At 43.9% G+C, this 27,330-nt stretch overlaps 2 protein-coding genes and 1 non-coding gene across 3 annotated transcripts in view; 1 reads left to right on the plus strand and 2 right to left on the minus strand.

Moving 5' to 3' along the window:
- The window catches only part of LOC114757212 (uncharacterized), a 61,638-nt gene extending 60,794 nt beyond the window's left edge, over positions 1-844 (minus strand). Inside the window, exon 1 of the mRNA XM_028946215.1 lies at positions 102-844. The gene's annotated coding sequence lies outside the window, so the exon portion shown is untranslated. The remainder of the gene's footprint in view (positions 1-101) is intronic.
- Positions 845-15,087: 14,243 nt separating this feature from the next.
- Positions 15,088-27,112, plus strand: LOC114757221 (NADH-ubiquinone oxidoreductase chain 1). The gene is made up of 2 exons (XM_028946223.1): positions 15,088-15,338; positions 26,353-27,112. Exon 2 carries the CDS (start codon positions 26,569-26,571, stop codon positions 26,866-26,868), a length of 300 nt encoding a protein of 99 aa, XP_028802056.1. The 5' UTR covers positions 15,088-15,338; positions 26,353-26,568; the 3' UTR covers positions 26,869-27,112.
- Positions 15,501-15,574, minus strand: TRNAM-CAU (transfer RNA methionine (anticodon CAU)). Its single transcript has one exon. It is a non-coding gene; the product is annotated as a tRNA-Met (tRNA).
- Positions 27,113-27,330: the final 218 nt, after the last annotated feature.

Here is a 27,330-nt window from a genome sequence, read left to right on the forward strand (position 1 = left end):
CAAACAGCACATTGAAAGAAAGGTCAACAAGAGTAGAAATGAATACAACAGGTGCTTACCAATACGACGAGATTTTTTTGATATTCTCAGAACAGTAAGACCGAGTGGGATCAAAGAAACTAGCAGACTGATCACTAAATAGATACAAATAGGCGCAAATTCCACCATTTCCCCAGCTTGAATCTCGTTTAATCCATAAACACGTGCAATACCATCTCCAACGGACACCACTCGACCGATCTCATCCAATTGAAAACTAGTGACAAAGTTGCTAATTCTACTTTCTAATAGACTTGCTAGTTCCGCAGCTCTTACAGAGAATTCCATTGATTTTTTGATTGATTTCTACCTTATTCCTCCTTCCTTATTTATAAAAATAGAAAAAAGAGTATATAATTATTTATACTTTTATAAAAGTATATAATTCTGAATTTTTCCATTTCCATTTTAGGAGAATGCCACTTGAATTTAAGTGTAGTGTTCTTCTGTGTGTAGAACATTGGCTCATGCGTCCAATGGGTTGCACCTGACTGTACCCAGTTCAGTTGGAACAGAAGCACCCCCGCTCATTGGTGGGGGAGCTGACTGAGATCTCCATAGACTATGGTAATCATGTGATGCCCGTAGTAAGTCAAATAGAAGATTCCAATTCTATTTTTCCGTTCTAGGGACAATGTTGTCTTTCACTATCACATGAGAAATGGAGAAATCAAAATTGTCCGTCTAGCTTTCAAGACAAATCCCTTTCTATACGCAATTTCGATAAGAGTCTAGCCAGCTCGTCTCTGCCTTGAGGCCAATAACCAGTGACTCTTTTGTTAACCACATGTAGAATATCTTGTGTAGTCGGGTAGGCTAACTAGAATCTATCCTTCCTTTAGTGTGTAACCGATTTATATATGTTAAGCTCCCCTTTTTTCTCTCCTTTGCTTTTGCCCCTCTTTCCTGTAAAGTAGTTACTACTTGAGCCACAGAAGATGCTTTTTGCCCAACAGCCACTTTGGTCATTAAAAAGTTTCATTCATTATTATATATAATTACAATTAGTATGCCCAAGCCCGACAAGGAGAGAATAAGGGGTCAAAGACAGAGGGTCTCAGAGAAATTCAACTAGTAACACACTTTCCAAATCTCAATCTATGATTTAATGAACACAGTTCCTCTCCTGCTGCTTATTGACGAGTGATTAGCTTGGCATTCTCTAAAGAAAGAGGGACCTTCTCTGGTCACTGACACCATCTTTCTTCGATTGAGCCCCCCTTATATGATCCCCTACCCCTCCGCCGAGGGAAGAGGAAGAAAAAGTACTCCAACTACAAAATGTTTAAAACTTACTTGCCCGGCACACAGCTCTATGCTTCACATACCTCGTAAGAAAGTATCCAGACTCTCTCTCATCAGTTTGAGATTCCAAGGCCAGGCGCTAGCGCCCAGGCTTACGAGCAAGGTCTTTAAAGAATTGGTGGGCTCTTATTTGCCAGATAAGAAGATCTTTTGCCAATTCTAACAATCTCACTCACCTCCTGATTCAATAGATACTGATTCTAGAGCAAGTTATATCCGTATCCAAGACTACATAAGTCATTTTCAACAAAAGGTTATAGGAAAAGAGCTAGGAAAGAAGGCGGCATAAACTCTCATTTCTTGTCCTCTTTTCCCCGGTCGCCTGCTCTGTTGTATGTAAACCAACTGCCTTATTATATTCCTTCCTATGAAAGAACTCAAGCTTAAGCAAGTCCAGTCCACCTCTATTTAGCTCTCTCTTATAGCGTATAGCACCACTTTCTCCTATCAAGACTTTCTCTCCTTTAAAAGCCCTTTTCTAAAGGCAAAAGGCCTTAATCATCAGACAGAAAGACCCGATAAAGACAAGAAAAAGGCGTTGAGCAAGGAAATGAAGGCAAAGAGGAGGACAGATCCTTAAGAGCTAGCATCACCGGCACCAGCAGCAAGCCCATTTAAGGGACCTGGCTACTAACCATTTTGAAATCAAAAATGAAATCATCGCGGAGATGAAATCTCTTTACCCAGATCAAGAATGGGACTTTGTGAAACTCAATAGGGATAAATTCTTTGGGGGCCGACAACGCGATCGAGAGTATTCCCTGAAAGAGCTCTCTAAAATGCTTGCCAATTAGAAATCATTTTGAAAGAATGCTTCGCGTGCCAAAACATTTCTTTCTCGATGAGACGAAATTACTTGGGGAGTTAGCCCTTTCAGTTGCACCTCCGTGGGAGAATACTCTTTCTATTCTACGATCGGTTATTAAAAGAAATTGTTTTTATAAATAATGAATGTTATGTTAGCTGATCTGGTAATAACTTTAATCTTTAGGCAAGTCTTTAATTTCGCTCTGAAGAAAGGAAAGAAGAGATCTGCCATTGTTATAATGCTTGGGATTAGGCTAGCTACTTGCTTTCTATTTAATGATTATGATCAAAGAATTTTCTTCCCCTCAAAGAGCCCTTCTCTCTCGTACCCTACTCGATGGAGCATGCATTAGGCCAGGAAAGGGCAAGAAACTGCTTCATGCGAAGGGGCGAAGCGCTGGTTCCTCAATCGCTGTTCTCACGCGCGAAGTGCAGCAAGCAATTACGCGTTGCTTTCAAGGTTGCTTTAGTGATATTGTATTCTTCCTCAAGCTTTGAGTGGCTCTTAGCTGGTCGGGTTGCCGGCCCGCAGACCCCGTTTCGGTGCCAATACCTTAGACGAGGAGTGGAAACAATACCACTAGAGATAGCTAAGGAATTGAACCTTAGTATAACCCTTTTTTTGGGGGAATCAAGTCTATCCTCTCTTTCTTTTCTATACCCACCCTTCTCTTTATTGGCGGTAGTTCAGATGGATGGCATATCTCGGTGACCATTGTTGAGCAGGGGTCGCGCTCTCTTTGAATGAAACCTATCTCAGCGAATGAGATAGACGCAGGGGTAGAGGAAACTCAACTAGAAGACTAGTAAACTTACATCTCGAGTGAGATATATCGAAGAATGAACTTAGCCTTAAACCACAAACGGGGTCCTTTTGGCAGCCGATTCTGGTTCTATATCTATCCTCCGCCCTGGCTTTGTGCCCATTTCTTCAAAAAAAGACGAATCGCAACGAAAGCATTAGATAGATCTCCGTAGATCGAGTGGGGGGGGAAAAACAAGCCATAAGAAAAACCTTCCGAATCTCGATTCCAGGAAACAAGGGCAACAAGAAGGCGGCCATTACCCGGGGAAAAACTACGCTTACTGCCTCGGGTGCCCTGCATGAGACAAAAGACAAACGAATCTCTGGTCTGTCAAACCGGGGGAGAGCCACTACAGCTTCATCACCTCTCAATTTCCTCGCTTTGATCTCTTTCTCGGAAATTCCATTTTCTTTTGATATAGTCTCTCGCTTGGCTTCTTCTCACGAATTGGATTTGAACCTTAGCACTCCTAGGGATAGCTGAACAGAGCAGAACGACTTCTCGCTATGTTGTGCCTAGTAGTACCCGGAGCATTGACAGAAGTCCCTCAAGCATTGAAAAAAGAACAAAGACAAGGATTATACCTATAGGAGAATCCTGACTAGTCTCATCGACTACTCAAAACTCATATCATACACAGGGAAGGAAAGACATTGAGACTTAAACGGATACCAAGCCGGAAGAGCACTGGATAGAGACTATAGGGTCTCATCCCTGCTTCAACCAGAGATGGGGAGACGGCATCGTAGCATGAAATGAGCCAATGCCAAGTGCTCTCCTTGTCTGCTGCCCCTCTTCCTCCAAAGCATTGAATAAATGAGGAGAGTGACCCTAGAAGAGGAGGCTTCCTCTGACATTCTACTCATACTTTACTCTAAACTCTGAGAATCTCAACTCATATTGAAGCAGGGAAAGAAGCCCTTTCTCTTTTTCTTTCTATACATACGCAATTTCGTAAGAGTCTAAAAGGCAGGGTGCACCTCAGTCTTTACTTTATAGTATTCAATTCCAGCGGCTCAAAACTCAATATTCGACCGATCGCTTAGATTAAATCTTAGCAGAGATTTCCGAAAAAGGAACCCAAAGTTCCTTATAGAAGGAATCAAAGATGGATGGCTCTCTTCCGAGCGAACAGGAAGTCAAAGCGCAGGTGAATGATGTTAGAAGGTGCAAAATCAATGGGTAAATCAATGGGTGCCGTAGCTCCTTCAACAAATTCTTATTTTACAATAGGGCCGCGAAGTTATGACCCAATGATGGCCTTTTTTTGATATCCGATCGAAGAAAGAAGGTTTCTTTCAGTAATCCGTTTATGGTAGGTGTGGGTAAGCTGGAGGGGACCACAGTAGGGAGAGTAACTAGCTGATAAAGTTAGTGAGGTTCCTGCTATGGTGAGGGATAAGATCTTTCACTCTAGTAGAAAGAAGACAGGTGGGAGTGAGCCGAGCGAGAGCACAGCAAGCTCTAGGGATGGGCTGTCGGTCTGGTCCCATTTTAGACATAGTCAGAAGAGTAGCAATGCCGGATTAAGAAGGGGTAAAGCCAGAACTCTGCACAAACGAGAGAAGAAGTTGAGTACGACTATGATGTATAAGATAAGAGGGGAAATGAGATGTTTGTGAAATAGCAAGCGTTGGCTTTCAAGCTAAGGTATTAAGTAGTAGCGCTGGGGGTCTGGGGGGCACCCCCGGGATAAGGAAACCTCAAATCCTCATTCTTACCCGGGAAAGAACTCTTCTTCCCCCTACGGAGAGTGAAGTGACCCATGGGATGATGGGGCACGAGCGCTAATAAGATAGCTTTCAGAAGCATTTATCTCTTATTAAAGAAGCTCAAAACTTACCAGATAGAAGAATTACACCATGAATAGCGGTATAATTTTTCTTCGACTTGGCATCGATCAGTACTTGGTAAGGTTTTATGTGCCTCTTCTCTTGTGCGGAACTCCCCCTTACTTAGGAGTTGGAGGGAGGCATCACCTAATAGCTCAATTGTGGAACCTACTGAAACGGCTCGGCTAAAGCACGACACTGAGTTCATCTACCAAGAGAAAGAACCAAAACAACTAATAGCCTAGCCCCATAAGTTCATGCTTTTTGAGAACTCCCAACTATTATCTAGAAAGATAGTGTAACTTTGAAGAAAGCAGCTCTACGCAAGCTAATTAAAGAATGTTTATTGGTACAGGGACATGTTCCTTCACGCCACCTGTAGTGGGTAGAGAAAAGGATGAAGCTGCATTTACGCTATGAAACTAGCGCACCAAAAACAACCAATCCATTCACACGACTTCTATTTCGAGATCAACGCGCTACGAACGGAGTCAATAAAGAATCCACGACTGATTGAATCAGCATGTATCTCAGGTACTAGAAAGGCTGTGGTTCTCTTTCTGGAATTCAAAATGCTAGGATATCATCAGCTTCACGAGCCGCAAGCTACACTACCTTCTTCCTTTGGACGGTAGAACGACCTATTTCTGCCGATCCATTTGCAATTGAAAGCAATTTGTCCGCGTCCGCACCGAGAACAGGTTACGGGCAAGGATCAAAAGGAATTTTATAAAGGTATGCCGCTTCACGAAGAACTGTGATCCATAAAGAAGCACTGCAGCACTACCAACCCAGTCAAAGAAACAGATTCGGCACCAACTAAACGAAGTCCCGGTTTTCTATCTTCAATCAATACGTAGTAGCCTTTGAATCTCCCAGGCAGAAAGGCGTTCTTAACGTCAAGTTGGCGAATAGGCCAGCCTGTTAGAGGACACTGTGGGCCCTAGTTTACTTGTTCTCTTTGATTCCTCCTTCCTGACTGAAGAGATTCCAATCTCAAGAGCTAAAACAAAGCCCATGATAAAGAAGAAGGAAGGCTAAACCACTCAACTGGGCAAACGCAGCGTCTTTCTCCTCTATGGAAGTTCTTTGAATGCCTCTTTCTCAAAGGTCTACGAGAAGGATGAAATCTAAGAGAAGCCTATATCTGCGCACCCTACTTCGCGGGACTAAGCAAACATCTTTCAAAGAAGGAATTGACTACTACCTTAGAACTTTATAACCTTGCTAGGTTTACTTTGAGATAGACTAAGGACTGATTCAATTGCATACGTAATATCTGAGTTTCAACGTACGAGGTCTATATCCTCTTTTAATCCCCTTTTTCAGGTCCTAACAGGGAGGATTCCGTATTCATCAAGAAACGTAGTTTTCTCAGTAATAAGATAGCGCTGGGATAAGGCGTAGATAAGGAATTGGCTAGTCTCAGTCTAATAGGGTACGGAACGCTCCGAGAGACCACTCCTTAATTCTTCCTTACGGTTAGCGAAGGGACCCATCCGTATGGGGCCCGAGCGTTACTAAGAGTCTAATCGAAGCATTGCGCTGTGGCTCTAGGTCTTTGACCTTCTTTCTATCGACTTGGCTTAAGGTAACCCCTTACTCTCGGTCTTCTGGTCTTTAGTGACCTGAGGCGAGGGTGATATCATAAGCTGTTGTCGGAATAACAGGTAGAGAATACGCCGTCACTGATGACTTTACTGCTTGACTTTGTCCGCGGGTGGTAGCATGTCCTTTACAAGGCTAGGCACAGGAGGAAGCATCCGATCTTTAGCATCCTAGCCAGGCCTCAGAAGCTTCTTTCGCAAATCAGCTTTAGCATATCTCAATGAAAGAAGTCTTCGTTCAAATCAAATGTCCCGCCGACGAAAGCAAACCAGACCCAGCAGCACCCGAAGCTACTTCATCAAAAAAGGAATTGAGTTATTCTGAAGCCGTGGATGAGCCGATCGAAAAAGCGATTGTCAGCCCAGAATTCATAGCTCGCACTTGACCTTGAACCCGGATTCCGTCTTTCTTTGTTTATCGGCTGATATAGAGAAGAAGCGAAAGAACCTTTACTTCCGAGTAGCTGACTTGACTGGACTAACCTTGAAGGCAGGTGAACTTTAATAGGAAGTGGAATCGTCTTACTTATTATCGTTGATGTCGCATATACGCTGCATCGAAGAAACCCGAAGGAAGAGTTGATGCTAGAACAGCGGATCTGATCAATGTTATAAGGAAGAGCTACTAAAGTCAAGAGTCCGACTTGCATGTCTTAAGCATAGTAACATTTGCTAAGGGCCCTGGGGCTAATTTACAGACATCTTAGATGAGAAAGAGAAGATAGAGAACATGCCATCAAAAGGAGGAGAATCCGATAACGGATTCCCTTAAAATCAGATCACTGCAAGGAAGGGAATAAGGATGGCATCGAATAGACTCTGGGACTTGAAAGAGAGTTCTTTAACCCAGGAAGCAGTGGAAAAAGAATCGTCTTTTGAAATCTCATTGTTGAAGGCGTAGAGAGGGCTGAGCTATTCAGCTATCACATTTCCAAGTCGTCCAAGTCTTGGCCGGAAGAAGAGCCTTTGGCATCATTGCCGGAAATTTTCTTTCTTTTACCTCGCTTTTCTTTCTTTTAGAGCCGAAAGGTCGATTTTTTTCTTGTATCTCTTCCGCTTCGAATTATGGTTCTGCCAAGGTCTAATCGTTCTGACGTAGTCTAAGTATCCGCTCCGAAGCGAAGGGAATGCCGACTGCCGAAGTTGAAGCTTAAACCGATGATGTTAACTGGATTCCGAAGCCTGGAGAAATAGATATATATTTTCCTTTTAGAAAGAAGTGTCTCCGAACAATTTCTGATGAGCTGACCCTATCTGAGGCTGTCGACTTAACTGCGCCGAATCCGGGGGTCTGCTTTGATCCGAGTCTTCCATGGCCTGATCGTGCTCATATTGATCCGGAGGTTTTTTCCTGCCCAAAAAAAAGGCTATCTTTGGCTATGGCTATGCTCTTCCAAAGCGGCGTCCCTTTAATGTGCTCTCATCAGATAGAGAGAAAGTAGTGAGAGTCTCCTCTTTTAGGTAAGCCCGGAGCTATATGGGTCGGAGTGGTCTCTCTAGTCATACCAAGTAGCTATATGAATTAGGTGAATTTCCTTCTCGATCTCGATTCAATTCTAATAGGTAGAAAGCCTATGTCATGGCAGTAAAATCCTCCTTTTGTTTTGAGCCCACTTTCATACCCATACTGATTGGAATAGCCCAAAAGGGCACCTTTCCCCGCTATCACTTTCTAGAATTTTAGGGTTAGTCCCGGCTATCAAGATGAGCTAAATGGTCACACCAGTGTAGAAGGAAAATTGGAAGATCTCGGGATTGCTTCCATGGCAGTTTTTACATGGAAATGTTCATATTCCCTCTTAAGGGATGGGTAGACTCAACTCGATATGGCTAGAAAGAGAAAGAAAACCCTTAGGGCCACTTCTCATTATGCCTTTTTACACAAGGCTAAAAGCCTCGCTCCGTAGATGGCGAGCCTTGTAAGTGCTAGTTTAAGAGGCTGGGTTTTTTCCTGCGGCTAGGATCGCAGTATCCTGCGCATGCTTGCCTTAGCTTAAGAAACCCCAAAATCAGCATAGAGAAAGCCGGGCTATGGCCTCATTATATGGTACTATTCCTTCTGCCTTACACCTCATATGAACGAACCAGAAAGAGCCACGTACAAAAGGTTCTTTACTAAGCTTAAGAATTGTGCTTGTCATCTCGACTCATTCATGCCTACCCTACCTTGGTTATCCGCTTTCATGCTAACACTGAGCGGACTTTCCACAAAATAATAAGAGAGAAGAGATCTGGCCCTCTCGGGACTATCGGGATTGGTCTTCACCGAGTCCTAGAATTCTTTTACGTCCTGCAAAACTCATATTAGTAGCGGCTGATAAGCCTTCCGGGCTAAGGTTGCTTTGAGCATATTGGATATAGAAAAGGTTCATTACTAGCATGGGGCATTGCCAAGGGCATCTCCTTGAAGGAAAATAGAAAAGCGTATCCCAACAATAAGCCGGGTACGGCTTTGAAGTGGTCAAAGACCATAGGAACGAACAATAGCTAATTTTCTGGAGATTCATCTATCAAAATTATCACACGTAGTCCACCCCATTTCATTGGTCTTGCACCAGGAGCCCTTGAAACTCTATTCCAACAAAGAACCCCATAGGGAGGGGCCCCTTCTGAAAGGTTGGTGTCCCATGTTCGAATAAATAGCTATATGCGCTTAACACACATTCTTTGGACTCCCTTCTTTTTAGAGATCGTTTTCCGCGCCCAGCGTAGCCTTGTTTCTTTTGTCAAAGACGTATTTTTGCTAGTCCTTAAGGGACTGAGCTCTTTTGAGTCTGTAGTAGGCAATGGAGGACCAAAAGGCGACCTCTGGGGGCACTGAGTCGATTGAGCAATTAGCCTGTTGTTCCTTTATACCAACCTCCTCCTATAATAGAAGCAAACTTATAATAAATTGAAATCAATCATCACATTATGTAGAGCAAAGCGAAGAGTACAAATGGGAAAAATTCTCTAAGAAAGTGCGCTACTTAACTTAAGAGCCTGGTGAAGCAAGCATAGAAGATGAACCCCGCTTACTCATTCTAAGGAACGAGCCTCTTGAGCCCTAGCTGATTCCTAACCCTACTAACTCTTTCAGGACTTAGAATCTGTATCGCTATGCCCTTGTTCTACCAAATGGGCCTATGACCCTCAACTTGAGAATCAGTCGTCCCTTTTAAGGCTAAGACAGGAGCTATACTTCAACTTTTATTCAAGGCAAGAACCCTACTTACCGATCAAGAAAGCAACAGAAGTCCCTCTTCAGCATTCTAATGATCCTCTATCTTTTAGCCCCCCTTGGTTGGTCGAAGGCAGGAACCCCACTTAAGAGATCCTGATCGTCGACTAAGGCAACATCCTTTTCTGGCTCTTCTGAACTAGCCTAGCCCTGTCGAGAAAGCCAACCTTACTCATTCACAAGAGAAGGAGCCTTGAATTGAATCCTATGGCCAGCTTCTTCCTGTGCTTACAATTAGATAGAGCAAAAGGCGAGGTCTAGTCCTTCGTCTCATTACAGGGAAGGATAGAACCTCTGTCGGCATAACTGTCGACTGGGAACGAATGCTTAGCTCTGAGGAAAACCATCCCCTTTCTGTTACCGAAGATGGTGTTTGGCATAGGTCTTGCGTAGATAAGGAATTGGCTAGTCTATCTTTAGATTGCAACCGAGGTCTAACTCAATCAAGTTCAAATATAGTAGGACAGAACCCTTAGCTGCTAGCAAGGAAGAAGACCTGAGAGTATAAAAAAAGATAAAAGTATAGACTGCTAGTCCTTTCTTTCTGTTTTCAAGTTTGAAATAAGAAGCCCGGTGTTAAGCTCTCGTAGAAGACCAGGGGAGATCACACTCTTGTTCAAACGAGAATGGCCGCCCAAACAAAGGTGGGAAATGAAGGAACTGACGGGGTTCAGGATAAGGAAAGAAGGAGAAGCGAGTTCCTTTTGGGTAGAAAGAAACATAAAGTGAAGTCGCCTCTGCATAAAGAAGTTCACTCGTGTGAAAGTCTTTGGGGAAGAGGGGTAGGACTAGAAAGAGTCTCTTGTTGCCACTTTATCTTTGAACGATTCCTTTGAACGACTGTGCTTAGCTGCATTTAGGGGCTCTTTCGCGTCCAAGGCAGGCTCTAGATCAGTATATCTCTATCGAAAGAGTGAACCACTAACTGTGTGGAAAATGGAGTAGGAGAGCCTTCCTAGGATCTGTTTTTATTGTGGCAAAGGCAAAGGGTGTGCCTGGTAGACTTATGCAGACCTTGCCTTGTTCGTCAGTATGAGCTTATGCTTTAGCTGCACGACATGAAAGAGCAACCTGGACAGTATATTCTCAACTTATATTCTTAGTTGTCCTATGTTTGTTTTTTTGGGATTATTCCGCTCATGCTAAGAAGTTTCTTTACTCTCGCTCTCACTGATGATTTTGAGCCTGCTCGAGCCTATTTACTCCCTCGCAGCCCCTTGCCTACACTGTATAGTGCTGTTACAGAACTAATCTCTTCAGAGACTTAACTTGGAACTTGTTATAACCATCATATTCATTATTTAGCATTCAAGTCGGTTTTTTGCGTGGGTATGTTCGCGGTGATATGAACCCAGCAACATATCACTTCAACGCCGCCCCTGGGCCATACCCTGGGTCAATAAACCCCTCTCTCTAACGTTGATGAGCTGGGTACATTTCCCATATACTCCATTTTATCAGAGTTAAAGCTCATTGTAGAGAGAGACAAGGCCGGGGGTGGATTTTCAGGGTGTTATGGCGCAAATAGGATAAAGAGTACCATTTTCGGGTAATCTCTTTTCCTAAAGAAGGACATAACATATAAGGTGACCCCCCCAGCGCTGTTCAATCTCTGAAGCATCCGTATAGGGTGGGTTGGTTTAAGGGCTCGAAAGGTTGGCTCAAAGCAAAGGGTGGATTCGATACAAGTATCGGATCGGTAGCGTAACTTAAAGAGAAAGCCTTTTATCTATCCTGCCCTATCCTGTTTAAGGCCCCCCCTTATTTATCTCATTCAGGCTAAAGCGGAATTAGTTTCAGCTGACGAATCTGTTGATGTTGAAGAAAAAGCAGAATCGGCAAAAGAAGCAGAAAAAGCGGAATACGCATAAGCGAAATCTGTTCAGAAAAGCTAATAATAAGCAGTTGCTGAAGCAGTTTCAGTTGTTGCAGTTTCGGTTCCAGTTCCAGATAAGGCAAAAACGGGGTCTTAGACGGGAGACGGGGCTAGCTTAGCCGGGATAGGCACTGGTTATGGAATAGGGGATTAGCCGGGATAGGCTCGAGCAAACAAGGGCCTGATCTCATCAAGATTGGGTCAATCTCAGAAGCAGAATCGGCAAAATCTACATTAGCAGCTGAAGCCGAATCGGACTCAGAAGTAGGAGACGGGCTCGAAGGTCTGCTGAGCTGAGGTCTCGAAGATGCGGAAAAGGCGGGCGTACGAATCGGGAGTCGGGAATTAATTCACCGATAATATGGTAGTGTAGTCCGGAACTTCACTGTGAGATACGGTACGGAATTAGAATTCTGTTCCAGTTCGACTAAAAATACGCTATCTTGTCCTCTCCTCCTCGTTAGGGTTAGGGAAGGACCTGACTGCTTTGGTATGAAATTGCTTGCTGCCCTCGGACTATTGGTCGAGCATCTCCGAACGTGCCTATAGAGAATACCAGGTCATCAAGTCAAATCATAATCTAATGGTCAGGTGCTTGTTTCCTGCGCCACTGCCAAAGCATCTCACTCAAGTTCTTCTTCCGCTGATTCGGATTATTCTGATGCGAATTCTCGTATCGCCCCCTAGAAGACAAATAAGTGCTATCGACTTTCGCGCTAGTGAGCCCAGAAAAGGCATTACCAGAGGCCCTTAGACAAATAGGGCCGCTTCGCCCAGAAGCTGCAGAGTCGAACCCGAACGAATGAATAGGATTCGCTACCCGATTAGTGATCCCGACCCCCCTTATCTTTAGGCCTGTCTTTCCTCTCTTTCGTCCCTTCCTTCGGTCCTTGGGACTGATACCTCGGGGATACTAAGACAGCAACTAAGGGCTTGGCTTCTTCTTATTCTTATTCAGGAACTGAAACTACAACTGCAACGGAAAGGGATTTAGGAACTTATGTTTCTTCTTTGGCTTGTTCTGCAGCTTCTGGGGATTCCGCTTCGCCCTAGACTAAACTAAACTATTAAGGCAATGCAATCACGCATTTCCTGTTTTGACATCCCTGCGACTCCGTGACTTGACTCTGCGACTTCTCGATTTTGATGTTCTTTCTTCCCTACGAGCTATCCCGTCAAGGGATTACTGAATATCTGCTATTAATTGAACTGACTCGTTTAAGGCCTACCCTACGGGTTAAGAAAGACAGTTTTCTCGCCCTATTAGTTCATAGGCCTTATATGCTATTTGCCTGCTTCCTTCATCTTTCCTTGGACGAAAGAATACCCAAAATAAGGTCACTTCAATATATTAATTTATTCTCCTACAAACGATGGGGGTGCACTCCCAAAAACCCCCTCAGTATCGCCCTTGATAGACTTAAGGGGTAACGAAGGCAAAGATTCATGACGGAAAGTTATAGTTATAGTGTTAGTGTGTATTGAGAGTGTTGATTACTAAAGAGGTATATATATATTAGTAGGTATGAGTCTTCTACGACTACTGCTATAGAGGTGGGGGAGTATTTTGACTTTCAGCTCAGTGAAGTGAAAAAAGAAGCAAGGAGGAGAGTTAAGTACGAAAGGAAGACAGTCTTCTCCTTCTTTCCTTAGTCAGTAGTGACTACTAAGACTGAGCCTTAAACGGGATAGGGCGCACTAGTGCGAAAGCCGGTACTTTAGAGAAAGGCTAACTCGCATCCGTTTGATTGCTGGGGCACGCAACGGAACTAAGATGGATTTTAGTAACTCTCTGTGTTACCCACCTGCTTCAGGAACAGATGATGGAACTGAGTCAGGAACAGAAACAGATGATTCAGCAGCTTATTTATCTTCTGTAAGCTTCGGTACGGAGTGAATGAGTCAACTATTTAATTTAAGCAGCACCATCACCCACTAGAAGAGAGTTTATACCTGAGTTGGTAGTACCACTCGAATCAACATTCTCAGGTGTGTGTGTCACATGGTGGGTTGCACCAGTGTCTAAGTACGTACCATGCTGGGTCAGTAGCACTTTCTGGAGTGACTAGATAGGCTGAAGCTGAACCATTGTGGTTGTCATTCTTGCGGGGACCTTTGTTGTTCTTATCATATCGGTGATAGCACTGAAGCACTTCATGGCCATATTTCTCACATAAGTGGCAAAACTTGTCAGATTTTCGTCCACCATTACCACGTCCACCTCTACCACGGCCTCTGCGTCCACCTTTACCCCTTAGACGAATAGGGCCTTTGCCTTAGCCAATTCTAGCCAAGCAAGAAAACGGATGCGCTCAAGCCAGCATCACTTACGAAATTTACCGCTGTTCGATCTACTGGGAGATCGACAATATACAATATATTAATTGAATTTTTCAATCACTTTTTTTGTAATTAACATCAGTCGAATTGCGTAAGTGATCACTAAACCAAAGTCTACTCGTTATGGGCGAACGATAATAATCAAGAATCATTCCCTATCGGTAGTAGTACTATTGGTAGTAGTATATGAGCACTATATCAACTGAGCATATTTCTATATCAATTCGTCTCATCTATGACGGTATCTATTCTATGATTGAGAAGCTGACAGGCCCAATGCGCTCTACAACAGGCCTTGCGAGGTCGTAGCAGCCGGTAACCTCGGATCAGTGTAAGATCGATCAAGAACAGAACCGGATTGGATTGAGGAAGATAAGTTATGGAGAGTGTGAACTGATATAAAGTGTTCTGTGAATGAATATATCATGTGAAAATAGTAAGGGAGGAATCGTTGGCACCGTAGAAGATTCTTTAATTAATTGATTAGCGGATATCAATTAATACGTGAAGTGATTGAATATTACAGCACCCCATAATCTTATCTAATAAAATAATATGATAAGCAGCAATCAAACCATTAGGCAGCAAGACAAGAGAACGGAATAGCTATGCACCGGCTTTCGTCCCAACCAACGCGTAACCTTTCCCCAACCTTTTCTGCAGACCCAACCTTCTCTGCAGACCCAACCTTCTCTGCAGACGACCTTCCAAACAAACCCTTCTCAATTCGTTGCTTGTTTCCGTTCCAAACCAAACCCAGCAAGAAACTGGATGCAGCAATCCTCGCTCCTGCGTTAACGGCTATAGGCTTTGCGGCAACCCCTTTTTGGCCTGCCTTGCCTTATCAAATAGGGGCGAGTACCATACTACACGAGCTCATAAATTGGCCTCTCGCTGCTTTGTTTGCTCTTCGCGGAAGCTACTCGACTGTTAAGGAGGGGGCTTAACGCTCCTCTCTGGCCGGTGCTTCTTTCTTTTTCTGCCTTACCCTTCTTTTTCTTTCTTCCTCTTCCTGCTGAGCCAATGAGCTAAGCTCCATCCAATCAGGCATGAAAGAAAGCGCGAATTCAAGAATTCAACCGCTTTTACCCTTTCTTGATCTTAGATTAATAACCCGTTGAAGCACAGGAGCTCAATTAATTGGTGCAGGTGCTTGGCTATCGAATCAGCAGCTAAGGTAGCAGACTGATTTGACTTGATGACCTGGTATGATCATGAACTAGAATGTTCTATTGAATGAGATATAGCCGTAGATCTCCCAGTGCCCACTCTTCGATCTCCCATCGCATCGGTTCCTGAATATCGACTCACTCTTGCCCGCCCTTGATAGACTAAAGGCTGAAGACCAAGTAAAAGGGCTGGCTGGCAAGGCAAAATAGCATAAAAGAGTTTAGCGTAAGAGAAGAAAGCTGCTGTTAGCAGAGAGAGGGTGGATAAGTTTCTAGTTCATGGATTGATCGAGTTTCATTCTACTTTCGACTTATCTCGATTGGGTTGGTCTTCAGTGTGGGAAGTCTTATTTGAAAATCTATAAGTGTTAGGACTAGTGTTTTTTTTGACTATATATGGTGGTTGGTTGTTGACAAAAAAAGACATGGGAAAAGGAAAGCACTCACTGAGTTACTTACGAATCAGAAAGATGGAGGCTGACTACGGCCTCAGATGATTAGGCGGGGACAGGATTCGAACCTGCAATCTTCAGGTCATGAGCCTGATGAGTTGACCAATTCCTCTACCCCGCTTCTTCCCCTTCTCTTTCTCTTACTATTTTGATAGAGGAGACAGCCCACACTGAAGACCAAGCCAATCTCAAGGAAGAAAGTCATTGGCTTCGTTAGACGACTATATTCAAGACATTGGATATCTGCCCAGACATTTTCTAATCTTTTTTTTTTAGATAAGGTTGCCGTGTCTCTCTATCTGAACGAAACCCCTTTTTAGCACCTTTCTTCTGTGTTTGCACAAGCCTACTTTCCTAGTTTCCTCATTGAGGAGAGTTGATTCATCTTACTATGGATGGCAATGACTGACTAATTGGCTGGACTGATCAAGGAACAACGGAACATGCCATGCTATGAAGGAGATCGAGATTAAAAAAAGAAAGAAATGAAAAATCAATGGCCGCGCAATCAGCGGATTGATTGTACTACATAAAAGACTGGTTGCTCGATTGCACTTTCTAGATGTAGATGAAAGTGACGACTTGGTCGTTTATCGTCATTATACGATATTTCCTTGTGAAGCTTGACATTTTGGAATCATCGCAAAAAGAAGTAATCCAACCCACGGAATCGACTTGAATGGGCTATTTTAATATATATGTGTGTGTGCGGCCAAGCAAGCTAGCCAATGCGAAGCGTTCTGTGATTATATACTATATAAATGTTATTTTCTTCAATAGCGCACCAAATGCGCGCAAAGGAAGAATGCGACAGCAGGGCAATAGCTGAAGCTGAAGCTCCTCACCAAACAACAAGCTAGCCATACCAATACCAAAGAAGCTACTAGCATAGCTAGCGAGACTAAATGCTTTAGAAATTGCCTCAAACAAAGTGTGAATAAAAAAGAAACCACCGAATCTCATGTGTGAAGTTAGCAAACAATCCTTGTTTGTCAGAAGACCTAGAAGGAATAGCTTTCCAGGTCGGATTCCAGACTATACCTTGACACAAAGGTATATCTAGGACCCCGGTTAAGTTGTTGAGATTCAGGGTTTAAAGTCCTTGTGTAGACTCCACCTGTTAGAGTTGCCACTCCTCAACCAGATAATTAGGACCAACCAATTGATCGGCTTGTCAGGAATGGGGATCAACCCAATATCCATTTGCCGGATAGTCAAACTTAGCAGCTAGTAATCTACGATCCTACACTTGAAGCTTTCAGGCATCCTCTCATTGAGGAGGTCTTAGATAGAAGATGAGCCGACAGTAGGACTCTCTGAAAGCGGTTGGTCGAGACTCTCTTCTTAATTAGCAAAAAAGCAAGCCGTATTTGTTATTGCTCCCTTGTTTGATAAGTGTCTGTCTATTAAGAAAATCATAAAAATTTATATTGTATCCGCCTTCCTAGCTTACTAAAATCTCTTATGATTTGCATCCACACCTGTAAGATTCACTTATTTGATTAGTCAAGTCGTTAGAGAAAAGACATTGGTTGGGCTAAGCCCTGCTGCACCCTTCACCACTGCAGTATCCATAGGGATACCACTTGCTTCATTTCTTGGGGTGAAATTACCTACCTTCCTTCGTTCCAGCAGCAATCGACTTCCTAAATCTGTACATCAACTTTAGGGTTTCGGGAGAGAATTCCCTTCCAGTATCCATTCAATTGAGAGTTCTTTTTTCTAAGTTGCTAATTTTACTTACTGTCTTGTTGGTAGGATTATGGTTCCTGTCCATTCTTTCCCCTGGGATAAGAATATAAGTATGCCCGGGCTCAGTTTCTTTATCTTAAACGGGCATTGATGATATGGACCCTTTCCAAAATTATCTCTTTTTTTCTTTCCAAAGAAGAGAAGTCGCCCTTTACTTTAGCAGTAGCAAGAAAAAAGCTTCCGAAGTCTTTAGGGCGGATGCCCGTCCCTTTAGATGCTTTAACATGACCCTAAAAAAGGATTTCTTTCCAATAGATATCTGTCTTTCTGCTTTAGATGGACAAAGCTATTAAAGTGAATATGGTTAAGGTGCCTACACCTACCCTGCAGTCGAAAGGCTTAATCCGAGTAGTGCCCCACAGTGACGGAACAACAAGACCAAAGGGATTGACCTTGATTGAATCAGCAAGGAAGGAGAAAAAGATTCCACTTAGTACTGTATTTAGTTAGGACTTTCCTTTTTTATTTTACTTCTTTGAATCGCATCGATTCATTTTCAGCTAATTCCTGAACTTCTTGATGAGTTTAGCCATCAATGCCTTAGGGCCAGAAGGATTGTCCGAATAAAGCTTTGAGCTATTTCTTCACTACTAGGTAACAGCATAGTCAGAAGGGAAAGCAAGGTAAACTTCACCACAGAAAAGATTTGAACTCACAAGAGAGCTGAAACCAAGGGGCCTAGCTGCTATTTCACCGGGAGTGAATCTAGCTAGGGCTATTTTCCACTAATAAGAATCTCCTGAAAACCAGGTTATAGGGCTATATCTTTCCATGGTATGGGCAATTCCCGACTTGCTTTCTGGCTTGTTGGTGTCAGAAGATAGGTGTACGGGGAAGAGTTCCCAAATCTAATTGGCCGGCACGTTCCTAGAAAGAAAGGATGTTTGTTAACAAGACATATCGTCAAATCTCTACTCTTTGTTCTCCCTGCCCCCTTAGACCATGAAAAACCTATAGGAACTGAGATGAGTAGTCGTAGCTAATCAAGACGGCTAGAAACTGATCTTCTTAAGATTAAGATGGGGAACTCAACTCGCTGTGCTCTAGTGGCTTGCTGCCCCTCCTTCTGCTTTTCCTCGAGCTGATTCTCCTTATGTCCCGTTCCTTAAATCAAAGGAGATGACATGCCGGGATCACCACCAGTCAGAGTGGTTGCTCCTTGCCTTGCGCCTATTGAAAGAAGGAAGATAGCTGCACTCCAGTTGCTGTCATTCCCGTCGCTTCTGCTTGAAGAAATAGATAAAGAGAAGGTTATACCGAATCCTCAAGGCTTTTCTCTCTCCTCTCATACATAATTGACGGTGCGGTGATCACTCATCAATGCAGCTAGGGACTGATCTAGTCATAGTGGGACCCCTGAGCGCTAATCGAATGTTCTGGCTCAGCATCAGGTCTGCGACAAAGACAGATTTGACAATCTAGTATAAAATATCCCGCTTTGTATTCCCACTCCGGAGACCTTTCTTTGCCTGAAGCCGGCCTGAAGCTATATCCCTAGCCTTCTACAGAGCAACCTAAACGAGTAGAGCTAGCGCCTTTACCTTGGTCGCTAGAGCGAAGCGTAAAAGGTCTTTCTTCCATTGACTAGATCCTGGCAGACTGCGATCTTCTTACCTCATTGGCTTACCTTTCGCTTCCAAAGCTTACAGAAATGCGGTTCAATTAGGCTTGCAACTATAATCATCTTCCCTCTCTTATCTCGTTTCTGTCTTCCTTCCCCAGGAGCTGTAGAAAAAAGAGAATCCAAAATCTCAGTCAAGCGATGGGACTCCTGGGAGGTGTCCCGAATAAGAAAGAAAGAACTAAGAGGCTTCTTTCCTTCTCGATAGCAGGCTTTGGACAGCCCGAGAACGTTGATTGCGAGCAAGAGTCGACTCAAACAGACCTTTTCGATTTCAAAGCAATTCTCGGCGCGGATGCTTGACATCCGAGACATGTCGGAGAAGGACAAGCTCTTTTCTTTCCTGGAAGGCCGTAAGCCATGGGCAGAAGCTGAGTTGCAGAGACGAGGAGTGCAGGATTTGGCATCGGCCCAAGCAATGCCCAAAGAGTCCACTTTCTGAATTGAGCTCCTCCTTCCCTCTTTACTAAACGTAGGGCCTTTTTTTCACCTGCCTGGACTGCTTTTACTGAAATCAGTGAATCGGACTCTCTGCTATAGCTATAGTAAGCTGTCCCGCAAGGAAAGTCTATCGGCCATACCAACAAAGCAAAGGCGAAAGACGAAGGCGGCTTCGTCTCTCATATCTAAAGAGAAAAGGGACTGTCAATCCTCTCGCTATCGCTCGTTCCCTTACTCGACTGACAAGGAGAGGTCTGATAGCGTGCCTATTGCTTCTTCTACCTTTAGCAGCATCCATCTCACTTCTCTGTGAAGACAATTCCCAATCCAGGTTACCGTTAGGTAAGGCTTATTACGAAGACCCATTCGGAAAAGGCTGATATGGCAAGCGCTACCTCACCTCATCAATAGAGCAACCTTCAAAAAAGTCTCATCCTTTTGGAAGCAGATGGCCTGTTTTTGACTACATGGGTGTCATAGCAGCTGCGCAGTATAACGAATACTACTTCCTACAGGAAGAACTCTCCAAGAGGTATGGGCACGCCATTGCCAAGTTCTACGATGAAAAGAAAAAAAAGGCCTATTGAATCATCTGGGAGCAGTGGGACTACTTTGAGGAAATGAGCCGCTAACTCTCCCCAGATGAGTCTCTTCCTGAACCAAGAGTTCCGCTTGCACCTAGAGGTCTGGCCTGCTATCCGACCGTATGGGCACCGGTTCGATTCCAGTTTTGTGAAAAAACTGGAATCCATTTGATGTCCCCCTCCCTTCCCCTTCTCTTTCTTTCACTATTCCCACCTATTGCTTGGCCGGGATAGAACCAGCGTGAAACCGAAAATCTCTTCTTATGTTTATGTTGAAGAAGAAGGTCAGCTTCATAGCTTAAACCTAAAAAAGCAAGGGCGGAACAGCTGGAAAGGTCATCACTCCACCTCTTTGGAGGCGTGTCGATTGGGCTTGGTTGGGAGAGGAAGAGCGAGATGATCGGTTACGAAAAAGGGCCTCGTCTCGAGTTGCTCGGCTCGCAAAGCGTCCCTCTTACGCTCTCTTCGGCTTAAGGTCGAAGGTCAAGCTTGGACAAGGTGAGGGAGAAGTTGCTGTATGAGGTCCGGTGACACCATAGTTTGGACAGATGGAGATGATGAGGGTCGTTCGCGTACAGTCTTCCCCCGGGTGTAAGGGTCCCCTATGGAACGATAGAGTTGAATGCGGAGCAAGGCACCTGCTTGCTTGGCCGATAGCAAAAGAAATTATATCCCATCATGCTATCTTCCCTTCAAGCATCTAGTTTGGACGTGAAAAAATGAAATTCTTTATTTTATATAGTAATGACGTTTTTTCTTTGCTCGTTCTTCTCTTTTCTTTTTGTCCCCCCCAAAATATAGTAATGATAGAATTGATATCATCACATAGACTTACTGGTAACTTCAAGCAGCTCATTGTGTAGTTTGGAATAGCTTGCGCCACCGCTTTTATCAGGATCTCTCTTCCGGCCTTAGACAAGTCTTTTTCCATCCTTGCAGCTTATTTCATATACGCGTAGAAGAGGCCAGAAGAGAATTTCATGGGATAGAATCTGCTGTTAGGGAAGCGGATATTGTATTCGCTTGCCCTTCTTCTTGGCTCGTTCCAAGTATTACACTCCTTCCTTTTCACTGCATTAATGGCACACATCTTCTAGTTGGGAGGTCTCTATAAGGCTTCTCTTTGTGGTCATTTTCTAATTAAATCAATGGTATGGCAGGCGTGGCTAGTTACTTCTGTATATTATATACCTTGAATCCAGCTCTGTACTTGCTTAAGGCACTAGCTTTCCCAAACCCTGGTTCTATCAAACCAGACACTTTAACTTTACATTAGGCGTGTAGGACGTCCGCCACCTTGGAGTACTTCTGCCGGGTCATTGTTTCAAGGCCAGAGTCGGGTAACTATCTATCCTACTTATTTACTTTACCGGGCCTTTTCTCATTCAATTCAATAGAATAGAAAGCCAAACGCATTGACTGCGAGGGAAAGGAAAAACTACCCAGTTCTCTTACAAGGCGCGCTATCACCATAGGCGGAGTGCTTTCACCTCCCGGTTGGCTTTGTCAATTCCTTGTTTCTTTTATAGAAAGGGACGACTGGAGCTGGCGCGAAAAAGGAAGGAGACCGTTAGGTTAGTCACTTAGTTCAGGATCAGGATCGCCACCTTCCGATCTTTTGTCGAAAGAGGTTTCGTCGACCCAATCTGCTGACCCAACCCTCTTGTCTTAGGTTTCTTTCCACGAATGGAGCAAAGGTTGCTTGAGAGTGAAAGCCGGATTGACAAAGATCGACCAGTCTCAACTATGTTTCTAGGTACGGAGTAAGTCAACCAAAGGGCGAGGATTAAGAAAGAAGTTCTCAATGCTGAAATCAAACTCTGCTGGCCATTTCGTCGATAGCTCAAAGAACTTTTTGTTGACCTCTTTATCTCGACGAAAGGCCTGACAAGGGAAGGAGGAAGAAGAGCGTTCTAGTGCCCTATTTGTCTAATAATTATTCGAAAATTACCCCCATTCAAGAATTCGTATTCGTAGCCTCCGATTCCATTCCTGACTAGCGGACAGAAAGAAAGCCTTAATTCCTCCTGCTCTACGATTAACTGTTCCGTTTAAGGTATTAAGGCAGTGAAGGTTCGACTCCGGGTGAAAGCCCTGGGTTGCGTAGAGAAAGGATAAAGGAATTGTGAGGGCAAAAAGACCTACTTTCCTCGAAGGAAGCCGCTTAACTCACGTTCCAAGCGCTTCCGGAATTACATCCATCCTTGACAACCGTTTGAGAGTTATAGCATGACGACGGCCTTAAGGGAAGGCGGTAGGTGGCCACGGTAAGCAGCTTGTCCAATTGTGCATGCATTATAAAAGTTCCATTCGTTGTGACCCGGGCACGACGTTAGAGCGAGCTCGTGAGCGCCCCGAAGTACACAAAATACCGGCTGGTACAAAGCAGGTCAGGAAGCTTGACATGACAGAAGTTCGAGTCGAACCAGACTAGCAGATAGTGGGGCGATTGGTAGTTCGGGCAGTGGAAGGGCTTGGAAGGCAGCTGTAAGGGATTGAAAGTAGTAAACACCTCGATTCAGGGATCGATAGCGTCTTCCTCGGTCGGTATAGCGTTCAGTATCGAACAGAGTCGAGTCATCCTAGAACTTCCCGACCGGACCTTCTAGCTCGTTTTATGCTAACTGATTCGCTTTCCCGCTGGTAACTTACTTATACCTGCGCGGACACTTCCTATATTATCTATAACATCCTTGGTGTTTTCAGAACTCATAGCCAAGTCTATCCTTCCCATCGATGCTTACCTATCAAATACTTCACAGTCCCCAGAGAGATCCGATCGAAGTAACATGGTCTTTCACTCGCTGGATGCTCGCTTCTTTCTCAACTAAGAATCTGGAAGCACTTGAGCCTGTCTTCCCGCTTAGATCGAACTAGGAATCCTTTTTTGATGAAGGCTAACTCGGGACCCAGTTCTTTCTCATTTATGAACAAAGTATAACCGTTCATTTGCTCGCTTAGCTTCTTGCGCATAAGAAAGAGCTGGGAATTGGTTGGTAACGTCTTTGGAACATCCTAATAGGTCGAGTCTTCCTCTCAGACTTCGGAGATCCAGAAATCCCCTTGGAAGCAGATCCTACTCTTTCTTTCTCTATCAGTAGAGCTTTAGGTAACGTGCTGACTACCCAACTGATCCATTATAGGCTTATCTGCTCATACAGCTGCTAAATGTCAGGTGATTCTCCCTGGCAGAACATACTTAGTTACAACAAAGGCTTGCTGACCCACGCATCTGAGAAGGAAGATCTAGTAATTGCTGCAAAGGAAGAACTTAGAACAAAAGATGCAAAGGTTCGCTTATCATGTAAAGATCCAAGTGCCAGCTTTCGCGTATAAAGCACATTCGCGGAGTATGGTTTCCACCAATCTGGTAGTATATAAGAAGAAGGAAGACGTTCAGACTCAGTTCCAGACTGATGCTGTCTTTCATATCAGTGTCCGGTTAAGAAGAAAAGAAAGCTTGGGCTTTCCCTGCTTTGATTGGGAGTCCGCTCCAAACCTCATCGAAAGGGAGACTCACTCTAATCAAGAACTATTGTATTGGTAGCCCTTTTAAACTCTCTTGGGCTTTTCTTGCCGGGTTATTTCTGAGATCAAAATCAGGTTCAACCTCAAGCTATAGTAGGAATTGAGATTAGTCAGAATAGGCTGCGCTTTTTTCTTTCCGTGATCGAGTGGCCCTGAGGTTCCTTTCTATAATCGACTGGGAGAAAGACTAAAGGAGATCAGGTGAGAGCTAGACTTGCTTTCGTGCGTGATGGCTTTCTTTCTTCCGTCTACCCTTTGCCCCTTCCTATACGAATTCGTCCATTAAGCCAACGGTCAAACGGTGTTTCATTGAACTTGAATCCACTATGTATTGAGAAGTGGCTTGTTGAGCTTGCCTCTGATCGCATTCCGTTGACCTGTGATTCAATAGACTATATGTATCCCAAAGCCCGGTGCTAGAAATAAGGGGAGGATAGGAGTATAGTGCACAATGGTCCAGAAAAGGGCGGCTCGGATGGGGAATAAGCATCGAGGTTTGCCTGCTCAGATATAGACATGCAGCTCTACCTATGCAATATCGAATTCAATGTCCGAGGATCAATGCATTTAGGTTCGCTAGGAAAAGAACAGCAAAGAAGGCGTCGCTAGCTAAGATTACTCATATACAAATTCTCACATGTCTTAGGTGAAGCACTAAAGAGGAGTCGAGAATGCAACTTACAGGGACAAGTTCTCCAACAAGCCTGCCTGGCATCAAACATCGAAAAACATCTTTATCACAAGATAATAGACCTTAGCGAATTGAGCATTTTACCTGGAATACCCACTTCGGGATACGGCTATTTGAGCAGCTTCGAAAAGATGGTTATCTCTTTCAGTAGGTGGGTAAGGTAGACCCCTGATCCCAAGGTTGTTGGTGGTCCAATTCTACGGTACGTTATTACTGACCCAAACGGAGAAGGCTTTTTCACTACATAAATATAGACTCTTGCCGAGGAATATCGCTTCTATGCCCGATTCTAACTAGGAAAAACAAGAGTGTTGACTCACCAAAGTCCTGTTTTTTTTTTGGCTTTTTCATAACTAGAAAATGAAACTTTTCACTCGTCTCTGTGGAAGAAGGCGCTCTTTGGTTTTGATTCAAGATATTACCGAAGTGGAAAGAGAAGTCCTTTGCCTTAGCACGGGCTGGATAGGGCACCAATCAATAGCAGCACACCTAGGCGAGGAAGAAAGCGTTTCAGGTTCTACCACGAAAGGGTGGGTAAGGCCGAAGCCTAGACACAAGAATTGTAAGCATCTTCCATCAGCTTGGACAAGGCAATTGGAAGAAATTCCCCACAAAGCGGGTCAGAAGTGAGTATCCTTCGATAAAGCACTGCTAAAAGAATAGCTCAGGCAAGGGGAATCTTTCTCTCCCAACTGCTTCTGCGGGATGACTTTCACCAGCCGGGGAGAAGAAAAAGAAAAAAAAAAGACCACTACTGTTACTGTACTAACCAATTCCCACCCCTGCCTACCCATCTCTTTCAAAACCAAACTGATCGAGAGAATGACCTAGGCATGTCGATGGAATAAGCCGACGACCTATCTCTACGGCTTATTCCATTCCAAAAGAGTCAAAACTTCTAGTTCCAACGGATTCCATAGCTGCTAAGACCGTGTCTTTCTTCAACAGCGGGGATAAGAGAAGAGGTTTTTTAGAATAAAATAAAAAGTTGCAGTCGTTCATCCTACAGCGATAGAAAGAAAGCCCTTTCTTCTCATAAGATATTTCTAGTTAGTTAGGGCGTTAAGGCTGACGCGCCTTGATGCGTAATTCAACCGTACTAAGGTCATCCAATCTTTAGACGGGATGCTTTTGTATCATTTTTCCTTGTTGGTAAGAAGTTGGCAGAAAAACTTCTGGTCAACCTAACCAAAACAAGAAAGGAAGAGGGGTGGTCCCCGAAGGGCAGAACGATATTAGCACGTGCTTATATCAGTGACGATTTAGATGAAAAGGCAAGTCGGCTTTCACCACATATGTGTGGTACCCGGCCCCACGCAAACGTAGACTCCCATGGCTCGCTTGGAAAAGAGGCTCGTATCCCTCTCTTTCTATTAGCTCCTGTAGCTATAGTTATGGGCATGTAGGATAATCTATGTATCTTAAAAGGATCGTTAGAAGTCTTATCCTCTATCTTTTATCCCCCAACATCGTGGTTGTTTGAAGGCCTCTATTGTTATCTCCGGACGCTAGTTCTCATCCCTTGTTCTCTCTTAACGTCCGGTCTTCCCAATCCTGTCTTTGATCTTTGAGGAAGTCCCCCCGACTTGGATTTAGGGGGTTAACCCTCACTTGCCCAATGGAGTTGGTTTGTTCCAGTTAATAAGCTGACTACCTTCCCTGCCCTGGTAGCTCTTAAAGTGACTTTTCTTTGCCAGCCCTCCATGACTAAAGTGAGTCATGGGATAAGGTTCTCCCTCCCCTCCTAGTAGTTCTGGATCGAGAGATCCAGGGCGCTTTTCCTTCGCTCTATTCCAAAGTCCTGGGCTAAGCTGAGCTTCGAAGTCGGGCTTTCTTCCTAAAGCCAAAGTCCGGCCTGTTCCAAGTGCTTTCCTTTCCAGCATTCCTTTAGGAAGGAATGCAGACTGGGTGGGTTAAGTTGCTCCCTCTTTCCTCAGTACCGAGCTAAAATAAAGAATGATGAAACCTGCGGCCAGGCATAAATAGAGGCATTCCTCGGGTGATTTTATGCTTCTTCCTGTGGATTCCCTACCCAAAGGTAATGGGTACGGGACATAGGGACTAAAGCCAAGCTATTTAAGAAGCAGCCACATATAGCGTATATAAGATCACTGCTGCATTTTAGGGGGGATCTGTCCCGAAAATTGCATAAAAGAAAGAAAGAAGAAAGGTCTTTGCGGATCGTACCGTAGAAAGCACTACTGTAGACTTGAATCATCTAGTTGTTTGAACTTTTCTTTTTTTTTTTTTATCGAGATTGGCTTGGTGTGAAGTGTACTAAGGTACAAGTACAAGATCGAAAAGAATGCCCGTATGTCGAGATACAGGGTTTTGCGAGAAAAGGTCCAATCCTTCAATATCATGATTGGGTCGACCAGGCCAGATCATGAGTGAATAGAAAATCGAAAACGTACATAGCTGTTCCAGCTGAAATACTTGGAATAATTCTACCACTTCTACTAGGAGTAGCCTTTTTAGTGCTAGCTGAACGTAAAGTAATGGCTTTTGTGCAACGTCGAAAGGGTCCTGATGTAGTGGGATCGTTCGGATTGTTACAACCTCTAGCAGATGGTTTGAAATTGATTCTAAAAGAACCTATTTCACCAAGTAGTGCTAATTTCTCCCTTTTTAGAATGGCTCCAGTGGCTACATTTATGTTAAGTCTGGTCGCTCGGGCCGTTGTACCTTTTGATTATGGTATGGTATTGTCAGATTCGAACATAGGGCTACTTTATTTGTTTGCCATATCTTCGTTAGGTGTTTATGGAATTATTACAGCAGGTTGGTCTAGTAATTAGGGGGCGGCCGTTCGGTCGCCTATGATACTAGGACCAATAGGTCAAAACTTTGTTTGTGCCGCAGGTGTTGAACGATCTACTCTACACAGGTGTGGGCTTACAGGGCTAGGGCTCATAAACCCTTTCTTTCATTCAAAAATAGGGCCCTGGTCGGTCACTTTTCCGGGCCGGGATCGATAAGTGGAAGTCATAAAAAATAGATCTTTCTCTTCGCACCTCAGATCAAGAGGAAGGGTAGCTTGTCAAGCTGGCCTATATAAAATTTATATCTTTTTATATAAATAATAATATAAATAAAAAGATTCGCTGTCTTTTAACCGGCTGTTCTTCTTTGTCAACGCTACTAAGGCGACCGGTTAGGGAGCGCCTACTTGACTTATGTATGAAAGATAATGAGAATGGGTTCTTCAAAAAGGAAAAGGCCCTACTTAGTTTCGCAAGCCTTTGTCATTGTCAGTCAAC

The sequence above is a fragment of the Neltuma alba genome, unplaced genomic scaffold (assembly GCF_004799145.2).
Source record: "Neltuma alba isolate B1F8T4 unplaced genomic scaffold, ASM479914v2 tig00010580_pilon, whole genome shotgun sequence".
Lineage (NCBI taxonomy): Eukaryota > Viridiplantae > Streptophyta > Magnoliopsida > Fabales > Fabaceae > Neltuma > Neltuma alba.